Consider the following 10580-nt stretch of genomic DNA (forward strand, 5'->3'; position numbering starts at 1 on the left):
ATGTCCCTCTCACATGCTGGTCACTATACGCTTCTTCTTTAGGAGGTCAAGAATTGTCCGAGAGGATTGATTAGAGGACAGTATGGGAGAGGATAAGTCGACGAGAAAAAAAAACGAAAACAAATTAAAAGAACCAGAAAATGTGTAGGCAGCGAGCTTCTTGGAAAACCCAAGTTATCTCCATATTTATCTACCTTTAGTTGATGCACATGTTTCCATGTTATATGCACCGTTACAAAAGCTTACACTCTTAAAAATGAACTTCACCGCATAGCACGCTCCTAGCCAACCACCATCTCGAATGATATTGTTATCAGCCCTGATTTGTTGAAAACGGGGGCGTACGCCTTTTTTGTGACAATTATGAACAGCGTAAGTGTCACAAGAAAGGCGTACGCCCCCTATTTTCAACAAATCGGGGCAGATAATGATATCATTCGAGATGATGGTTGGCTAGGAGCGTGCTATGCGGCGAAGACCATTTTTAAGAGCGTAGGCTTATGAGCTTATAAGATGAGCCTATGTGCACTGAATATCCTCTGTAAATCAGTCTTCGCGCTTGCAATCCTTTTCACCCCATGTAGGTGCACACTCTTAGAAAAAAGGGCGAAGCTTTTATGAGGTTTGTCGCATATGTTGTGCCTAAAGGGTTACAAAGTTCTACCTGCTACCTGACTCTCAAAACAGAACCTCGCCGCATACCATTGTCACGGATGATGGGGTTCTCTCTTCTGATTGGGTGAGCGAGGAGGGGTGGGACGTATGCCTTTTTTAGCAATTTGGATATATGATAATTTCGTTTACCACCCTTTTACACACTTTATCAGACGCTATGTTGACCTACACTCTTAAAAATGAACTTCACCGCATAGCACACTCCTAGCCAACCATCATCTCGAATGATATTGTTATCAGCCCTGATTTGTTGAAAACGGGAGGTGTACGCCTTTTTTGTGACACTTATGCTGTTCATAATTGTCACAGAAAAGACAATATCATTCGAGATGATGGTTGGCTAAGAGTGTGCTATGCAGTGAAGTTCATTTTTAAGAGTGTAGGTGGTAACTGTAGAAGTTACCACCTCTTCACACCCTTTTTTTCTCAGAGTAGTGGACCAGTACCGCATTTGTATTGTACACAAATATCCGCTATTAAGTCGTTTATTCCACACTTTGATCGGGCGCTCATTGCGCTTCCATAGCAAGCTCTCATCGCATTGGAGATGACTGCCTGCTTATTGAACTATCGAATATCCTAATGCGTCCGGTCTCAAGAGGTGTCAGTCTTCATCTTCGTCCTCCGGCTTCTTGTTCTTCATCCTCTCTCTCATCTCCTTGACCCGTTGAAACTCGTTGTAGTGCATCTTGCGCTTTCTTTCGAATTCTCGTCTCTTGCGCTCTGCAAGACACAACACGTACCCGCTCACGGCCTCCGTCTTCAACCCCGTGGAGAATGAATGGCCATTAGCCACAAGGGCCATTTACATACCTTCCTCCTCCTCTTTAGCATGGGCTTCTTGCACCGCCGTAGGTGGCGCGGTGGCGCCCTCTTCGAGCCTGCAGAGGAAACAAACTCCTACTACCAATAGACGATTTTACAAAGATGCACGCGCCACCCAGTGCGTGTCGCAAAGCAGCATGGGAACTTTGACCGACACTGCTCCGTCGTCTGCTTCGGTTACGGTTTACCCCGCTGATACGTTGCTGCTGCGCACAGCGAGAATGATGTTGTTGTTCTTCATCTACCTCCGCCTATGGCCGTCTCGTAATGATTTTGTCAGGTGCTATAAGTTCCCATGAGCTCTTGCGTGCCACAGGTGGCGCTTGCTTTTCTAAAAAGGTCAGTTGTAATGAAAACGAAGGGACATACTTTTTGAGGAGCTGGTTGGGATCGATCTGTCCGGTGCTATCTTCTGCTTTGTATTCGTAGTTAAAAGGGGTCTTGGGCTCGTCCACTTTCATATGACCGTAATCCTTATCCGCCGGATGCAACGTCTTTATTATGTTCTCCTCGTTCCACTTGATAGTGTCTGTCGACCTTATAGGGGAAGAGGCAACGGTGAGCTCTCCAGGACATTCAACTCCGATACAACTAGAAAGGATATACTATTGTGCAAAAAACAATAAAACGGTTCGTATCATATCGTCCGTATAAAATTCTTGCATGTACTGTCCAAAAAGCATACTTAACCGTAACATATGCGTGGTTCGGGTACCTGATAGGATGAACCACTATCTGATAAGTGCGGGAGATGTTCCCGTTTCAGTTTGAGCACAGCACTATTCTCTTGCCGTATGTCACTCGCAACGACCCTTATCACGTATGTTGTAACGGCCGCATTGTCAGTTGCAGGCCACAGTTAGCGTGCGATTTTGGTTATAGTGTCGAGAAGTCCGCTGGACGCCACATCCGTTTCTCGCCACGTCCAGTCCGCTATATTAGCACTGTACCGCCACGTGGAACAGCTATGGAATTTTCTTCAGTGTGGGACAAACAATTCACAAAGAGAACGTCTGTATACTCACTGTATCTGTTCAAAGCTAAATGATTGCTTCAGAATTCCCTTCTTTGACTTGGACTTGGACTTGCCAGATTTGAGACCAGACCTGAGAACTTTTCCGGACATCGGTTCCTGCGTGCACCAATTAACTGACCAATTAATTTTTGTAATGTAACAACGTGACTCTATTGGTAACATTTGTCTAACCGTAGTGGCAGGTGACGATGACTGAGCCGGAGGCTGAGGGGACGGGGACTGAGCCTGTGACGCGGACGGAGATTTTGCCGGCTCTTGACCTTCTCCAGATTGCTGTCCCGTTGACGTATTTGGTTGTTGGTCCATAGCAACTACAGGAACGTCTGAGGTCAAGGAGATTCTTGGTCGTCTTTAGGGCACCGCCTTAGAATTTTGTCACGAGATCTTCCGAATCAACTTCGTCATCCGATCTGCGTTCGTTAATTAGACCCACAGAATTAAGACGAGGAATAAGATGTCGCTTACCATTGGCTGAGAAACACGATGAGCAACAATGAGGTATTCTAACCCGTTTTGTATGACGTGCCCGTTCTATACCTGCTGCTGTGTACATACTTGACTTTTCTTCGAACCACATTTGCTACACTCTTAAAAAAAATGGTGTACTTTAACTCCTTTTTTGCCGCATATATAACACCCTTTTGGAGAGTACAATTACTCTCAAAAAGGGTGTCTCCTCACTCCCTCAAGGGAGTAGCGTAACACCTTGCTCCCTACTGGAGAGTAATATTACTCCCCGGCAAGGAGAAGGTGTTATGCTACTCCCTTGAGGGAGTGAGGAGACACCCTTTTGAGCGTAATTGTACTCTCCAAAAGGGTGTTATATATGGGACAAAAAAGGAGTTAAAGTACACCCTTTTTTTTAAGAGTGTAGTTTTGCGAAAGCATGCCCCCACACCCATGCAAGGGCCCCAACGATTTTTTTTTTCCTGCTCGTATTTGGTTGCGGCAGACGGTGCGATAAAGACGACGCCTTCTTGCACAAAACCCTAGCTTAACATCCATAGCGTGCGCGAGATGCCTGATGCCCAGGTGGAAAATCCTTCAGAGATTCCGCAAGTTTCCCGCGGCGCCGTGTCCGCAGGTCGCATTTCGTCGGGCCCCCAAAGGTCACGCAACTCCGCTAATTCTTGAGTCGCCGAGACACCATCGGTGGTTCCTTATAGATTGACTAAAACTGGATTTCGAGCGTCATTTCAACTCCAAATACCCAGAGCATAATAAAGGCGTTTATTATACATCCTTGCAACTCAGCAATGGCAACTCGATGCTTGCTTCACGCCATAGAGGCATTCCCTCGCTGGATCTTCAAATATTCCGTTTCTCTGTTCGCCTCCTGGGGTACGCAGACCTGCGTTCTTGTGTCACACCGATGGTTGACGTCGCACACCTCTGGCTTGTGCTGTCGGTATACGGAGCACTGCGCTCCTGGACCTAGAAGGTAGAAGGGTTGAAAATCCAATGAGCCAGCAAGGAAATGTTATAGCGAATTCGGGTGGTCATTTCGTAGCAAAACGGCCGAGCGCTCGGAAATTGCTAGGTCGGCGACCGAGCTGGATCACGTGACCGTTGCCACCCGAACATGATTGCTAGGAATCTAGCGGTTTTAGGTACTTGGATCACGCTAGGGGCGTCGCGGTCGCAAATCTTCGAGTTTTGTCGTCTGCTAAACCACGTGATTTCATCATGCGGGCCAATGAGGACACTCGCCACCGTTGCAGTGTGGATGTGACGACACCGGATACAGTTGAGCAATCTGCTGCTCGATCGTTTTGAGACCGGGCAAAAAAGGTGCTAGCTAGCAAATTCCGAGCGCTCGGAAAGCGCCACGCGAACATGCGAGATTTGCTTCGTTTTGACCAAGCGAACATGACTGCTCGAGATCTGGCAAAAAAAGTTGCTCCGAAATGACCACCCGAATTCGCCATTAAGGGAAGTGCGTCAGGACGAGGAAGTTCCAACAGGACTCTTGCCCTGGTGCTCTTCAATGGACCTACAATGGCATGACAAGAAACTGTCGGAGGCTCCTTCCAGCCAAGCTGGAATTGCCACTTGTCGACAAGTGTCGACACTCACAAATTTCACCGCTAGGCGTCCGTGAACAACAGCGGGAGTCGGGTATATAGGAACACCCTCACTATCGGAATGTTTCTTTTCATTTGCGCTAACAGAGCGAAGGAGGTCTAGTCATGAGCAGCATACAAACATGGACAGGTACAGAACATCGGGAGGAGTGGGGCTTGGTACGCGTCCGGGGCAGACTTCATGGCAACTGTGACGCACTTCATCTGCCGGAAAACCCCAGACCGCACACACGCTTATTCGAACCCTACACCAAAAAGTCTATAAAATACGAAGCTCGATGTTGTAGCATTCGGCTACGCCGCCGAATGGAAGGTGCTCGGCATTGTGTACGTACATTTTCTTTACAATTTGGTGCACGCCTTGTAGGCTGCACCGCCGTCGTTAAAAATTACTTCTATCCTCACCCACTTCTGTACAGGGCCTACAGCACTGTTCCACGTAATCCATAGGTTTGGCCTCTATTTCGCCTTCCAGGCAAGGGCGAACGAAGCACTGCAGGCAGTCGTAGCGCTTTTGTGTCTCCAACAAGTATAACTTCCTGTAGACGTTGTAGTATTCGTTCGCAGCCGACGAATTGACAAACAGCGCCGCTACTAACAGAGCCACACTGATGAGCAACGTTGTTAATCCCATGGCCTGCAAGGAGTGAGCCCCTTTCTTATGATGAGCCACACTTTTCTTTCTGGAACCCAATTTGATGACGATATTGATGCTGATTCATATTAAATTCCGTAAAAGTCTTCTTCTTCTTCATCCTCGGGGAAATGGCCGTTATCCACTAAGGGCGATTGGCCAGTACCAGATGAGGGTCATAGGCGTGGATTTTCCTGAACGCTAGCTATATATGAGAGGAGGAGGAGGAGGAGGAGGAGGAGGGGGTTGAGGCTTGTCGGAATAATGATAGGTGTGGGACTCGCGGAGGATAGCCGTGAAGTTAAGCGCAAGAGATCGGCTGTAGTTTAGTAACGCTCCCACAGCGCACGGATAGGCGTAGATTTAGCAGGAGTACGGTAAGGTCATTGTTGCCAGACGACACTTGTGAATACGGACGTCCAGTGCATGTTACCAAATAATATCGGCTTTATGTCATTGTTGCCAGACGACACACGTGAATACGGACCATACGGACATTAAAAGCAGGCTACGAAATGAATATCTGCTTTTGAAAGGCAGAACAGGGTTATTAGAAGAGTTAAAGCTCCTAGGGCCAACGGTGATGTAAAACAGAAAACTGCTTGCCAAGCAAGAACTTTACTATGAGACATAGGCGTATTTTGAGCGTAGATTTCTGGAATACAGCATTTAATATTGAAATGTGCACAAAAATACTGGAAATCGTTAGCAGAGGCACAAATGAATAAGAGGAAAAGTGATGTTTTACATGGGGAGTCTTAATGACAAAGGTCACATTCTGTACGTTATTCTACGTTGAATGTTCATGCATCACAAATGTCACGTCAAATTACACATACATATATATGTATATATATATATGAAATACGTTGGGACTACAATATCCGTTGTGACTAGGTCAGCTGAATACGTAGTCCATGTGCGGAGAGAGCCCATATATATACTTAGCATCCGTCATGACTGAGGTTAGGTTAGGTCTGGCGAATACGTATTCTATGTGTCGAGAGGGCCCATATATACTGTGCATCCGTTGTGACTGAGGTTAGGTTAGGTCTGGCGAATACGTATTCCATGTGTCGAGAGGGCCCATGTATACTGTGCATCCGTTGTGACTGAGGTTAGGTTAGGTCTGGTGAATACGTATTCCATGTGTCGAGAGGGCCCATGTAGACTGTGCCTCCGTCGTGACTGAGGTTAGGTTAGGTCTGGCGAATACGTATTCCATGTGTCGAGAGGGCCCATATATACTGTGCATCCGTCGTGACTGAGGTTAGGTTAGGTCTGGCGAATACGTATTCCATGTGTCGAGAGGGCCCATATATACTGTGCATCCGTCGTGACTGAGGTTAGGTTAGGTCTGGCGAATAAGTATTCCATGTGTCGAGAGGGCTCATATATACTGTGCATCCGTCGTGACTGAGGTTAGGTTAGGTCTGGCGAATACGTATTCCATGTGTCGAGAGGGCCCATGTAGACTGTGCCTCCGTCGTGACTGAGGTTAGGTTAGGTCTGGCGAATACGTATTCCATGTGTCGAGAGGGCCCATATATACTGTGCATCCGTCGTGACTGAGGTTAGGTTAGGTCTGGCGAATACGTATTCCATGTGTCGAGAGGGCCCATATATACTGTTCATCCGTCGTGACTGAGGTTAGGTTAGGTCTGGCGAATACGTATTCCATGTGTCGAGAGGGCCCATCTATACTGTGCATCCGTCGTGACTGAGGTTAGGTTAGGTCTGGCGAATACGTATTCCATGTGTCGAGAGGGCCCATATGTACTGTTCATCCGTCGTGACTGAGGTTAGGTTAGGTCTGGTGAATACGTATTCCATGTGTCGAGAGGGCCCATGTAGACTGTGCCTCCGTCGTGACTGAGGATAGGTTAGGACTTGCGAATACGTATTCCGTGTGTCGAGAGGGCCCATCTATACTGTGCATCCGTCGTGACTGAGGTTAGGTTAGGTCTGGAGGACACGTATTCCATGTGTCGGGAGGGCCCATGTAGACTGCGCGTCCGTCGTGACTGAGGTTAGGTTAGATTAGATCAGCTGAATACATATTCCATGTGTCGAGAGGGCCCATGTAGACTGTGCATCCGTCGTGACTGAGGTTAGGTTACATCAGGGGAACATGTATCTCATGTATCGAGAGGGCTCTATGTCATGATTCGGCACCAAACACTGCGAGTGTATCCAGTCGTTTGTGTGTCCTTCAGGATGTGGCCCAACTTGAACAAGTTCGTGTTTGTGGTTTTGGAATCACGCACTTGCGAAGTGTCGTGCTTGCCGTGTTCGGCGACATCGCGAGATGGGTGTTTCATCATGGTTTCTGCCTAATGTTATGCGTTATTTGTAATAAATTTACGTTTTAGTTACATGAAAAAGGTTGAAAAGTCAAAGAATTGAGTTTTATACTTTTGTGTTTCTGTCATATTTTGGTTCCATTGGGATGGTGGCGCTGAAGTAGTGGGATGGGGGTTGGAGATAGATCGCGGTAATTATCCGTTGTCGAAAGAGGTAATTTCGTATCAAAATGCACAAATTTTGCAAATCGGTAACAATTTTTGGCCTGTAAAATAGTAAAATTGCATGTAGAGACCGGACGCATATCAGTTTTCCGTGTTTTTCATGATTTTTGTCTTCGTAGAAGCCGCGGTATCGTTACTAAACTATATCCGAGATCTTCGCCTTTTCCGTAAAAGTGCACTAAAGACACACGCTAGCGTTTCTTCTTCTTCGTTGTTAATCCCATGACCCGCAAGGAATAAGCACCTTTCTTGGATGGATGGATGGATTCGTAGCCGGCACCCCTGGCGGGCCTCTTTGTAACGAGGGTCCTGCATTCGGTAGCCCAAGATGCGGACATGCCATACTTTTCTTTCTGAAACCCAGTTCGATGACGATGTTGATGCTGATTCACATTAAAATCCGTAAAAGCGCCAAAAAAAGGACAACGAGACACACGCAAGCGTTTACTTTGTCTTTCTTCTTCGTCTATTTCAACTATTTCAACTCTCCTGCGCAGGCCTCACAGGGGTCGACATTTGTGCGAGGTCTTCGGAACCCTAGCCTTCTATGGGTAACGTTACCCGAGAACGGTAAGGGGACACACTAGGACGTTACCGTTACAATGGGAAGCCATACTGCTACTATGGAAGCCATATTGAGACGGACAAACGTATTATATCCAGGTATTCCGGAACTAGCCTTCAAAAGGCTATGTATAGGTAGCTGCAAAACCAAAGCTATCGGTGACGTCACATGGCTGGGTCTGCATTTTAGCTTCACTTTTCCTACCTTTCCTGCCTCCCTGTGTACACACATATCATTATCACGTAGCTATAGGAAACATAATCACGTTTAGCTATAATAGTTTAGCCCTGTTCGTCAATCTACCTTGGCGGATGATGGCCGGTGACTGAGGAAGAAGAACAAGAAACGCCACTACTCCGAGGACGAAGAAGAAGACTCGCCTCATCTTGTTTTTGAGGTGGAAGAAGAAGAAGAAGAATATATCCACTCGCCCTGTGTGGCTAAGGGCCATTTCCTTTGTGGCTGAAGAAGAAGAAGACGAAGAAGACCAATATATCCTCTTACATCCAGGCATAACGAGTCTCTGGTTGTGTTCGTTTATTTGACTCGAGCAACTCGAGAGTCGACTCTTGCTGGGCGAAAATTCCCTGGTGCGGCTCTCGTGACGTCATCGCCCTGGCAGTGACTCCCGTTCTAAAATTCGAGGAATCAACACTAGCGGTGCTCGGGAGTCGCCTTCCAGCGACTCTCGATGCGAGTCGTTGGAGTCGATGGCGTACGATGACTCTCATACGTCACAACTCCGACTCGCGGCTCGCGCGAGTTGAATAAACGAACACAACCTCTGAGAGATATGAGATCTTGGATGCGTAGGCGGTTGCGGAAGTCTAATATCCCGCAGCTTCTTTTTTCCTGAATCTCTTCTGGCCCCTCTAAACGTTTCCCTCGTGGACGTAGTTACACCAGTTACAACTTCCGCCCACACCCGCCTCCGTCCAGGTCCTCGATATCTTTCGCCCCGGCGCTAAGTACGCCACCTTGGGCTATCTGCAGGTGGAGTTAACAGACCACCTCTCACGGTTCACCGACCATCTGATCATTGCAACTGACGCATCTGTGTCAGGCGAGCCATGCGGCAGTGGGTGTCGTTATTCCTCAAATGGACTCTCACTTCTCTGTACGCCTTCCGGACTACACACCGTGTACGAAGGAGAGTTCCTGGCGATGTTATTGGCGTTGCGGAAAGTCCCCACATGCTTCAGTACTATGCTTTTACTATCTGACTCTTCATCGGTAGTATCGGCCTTAGGTAGTCACACCAACGCATGGTTTCATGCATTGCTGTCGCTTATTCCTCGTCATATCTCTCATCTTGTCATTACTGGGGTCCCTGGCCATCGTGGTCTCCAGTTCAATGAGGCTTCAGACACCTTGGCGAAGATGGCCCTCGCTGGCCCGCTGATCAATATTCTTCCGCCAATCGCCGACGTCGTTCGTGCGCGCTTTAGACGCTATGTCACCCTCTTTCGACAGCACTCACCCCACCCTGGTTATGAACACCTATCCTTCTCCTGGAACCCGAACCACTGCTACTCTCGCCGAACCGACGTCTTTATTACCCGTCTCCGGTGCCTTGCCCTCCCGCCGAGTTTCTACCTCTATCGCGCTGGGGTGCTATCTTCGCCAGGGTGTCTAGACCGTGCAGCATTTCGTACTCGAGTGCAGCCATTATCACAGTCTACGCCATCGACACCTCACCCTCCTCTTGCTTACGCTTGGTATCCCTTTCACTTCAACATCGTTACTTTTCTTTGGCGCATCCCACGATGGGAAGTGGCACAGGGTCATCGTAGACCACCTCATCTCATTCATCGTTGGCTCTAACCGCTTCTAGTAGCATCGTCATAGTCATCTCAATCGAAGGTTGTCCTGACCAATCTCTATGGTGCAATCTCCCTTGCGGATGCGGTGCCATGCTTATGTTGTGGTGGAGGCAAAAGAAGAAGAAGAATATATAATTTGGGAAAGGCCTAGGCCAATCGCCCTGTGTGGCTGGTGGCCACTGTTTCTAGTGGTGGAAGAAGGCCTAGGCCAAATTCCCCGATATTATTATATTCGCTAACTATTGCCCCTGCTATGCTCTACCAGCTGGCGCTGTATTAAGAATAGAGGAAATAAATATTGTATAGTGAAGCATAGCTTCGTAAAGTCATTGTGATGATCACAACACAAAGCGAATAAAAGACATCACGCAATCACTGCCCGCGACATCACTCTAAAAGAAAGAAAAAAA

At 47.6% G+C, this 10580-nt stretch overlaps 1 protein-coding gene and 1 long non-coding RNA gene across 2 annotated transcripts; both read right to left on the reverse strand.

Annotated features, from left to right (window-relative positions):
• Window positions 1-1144: 1144 nt before the first annotated feature.
• Window positions 1145-2971, reverse strand: LOC135392610 (protein phosphatase inhibitor 2-like). Its single transcript, XM_064623319.1, has 5 exons — window positions 2708-2971; window positions 2526-2632; window positions 1870-2037; window positions 1489-1556; window positions 1145-1398 (listed from the first exon to the last, which is right to left on the reverse strand). The coding sequence occupies exons 1-5, from the start codon at window positions 2840-2842 to the stop codon at window positions 1280-1282; spliced, it is 597 nt and encodes a 198-aa protein (XP_064479389.1). The 5' UTR covers window positions 2843-2971; the 3' UTR covers window positions 1145-1279.
• Window positions 2972-3745: 774 nt separating this feature from the next.
• LOC135390628 (uncharacterized) lies at window positions 3746-5463 on the reverse strand. The gene is made up of 2 exons (XR_010421803.1): window positions 5026-5463; window positions 3746-3970 (listed from the first exon to the last, which is right to left on the reverse strand). It is a non-coding gene; the product is annotated as an uncharacterized LOC135390628 (long non-coding RNA).
• Window positions 5464-10580: the final 5117 nt, after the last annotated feature.

The sequence above is a fragment of the Ornithodoros turicata genome, chromosome 4 (genome assembly GCF_037126465.1).
Source record: "Ornithodoros turicata isolate Travis chromosome 4, ASM3712646v1, whole genome shotgun sequence".
NCBI classification, from domain to species: Eukaryota; Metazoa; Arthropoda; class Arachnida; order Ixodida; family Argasidae; genus Ornithodoros; species Ornithodoros turicata.

Excerpts from the sequence above, each read along its gene's own strand:
- LOC135392610 (XM_064623319.1), bottom strand. The coding sequence starts at position 2,842 with ATGGACCAACAACCAAATACGTCAACGGGACAGCAATCTGGAGAAGGT. Across the intron at positions 2,633-2,707 it reads CATCGTCACCTGCCACTACG|GAACCGATGTCCGGAAAAGT; the intron begins GTTAGACAAATG and ends TGGTGCACGCAG. Across the intron at positions 2,038-2,525 it reads TTTAGCTTTGAACAGATACA|GTCGACAGACACTATCAAGT; the intron begins GTGAGTATACAG and ends TTCCCCTATAAG.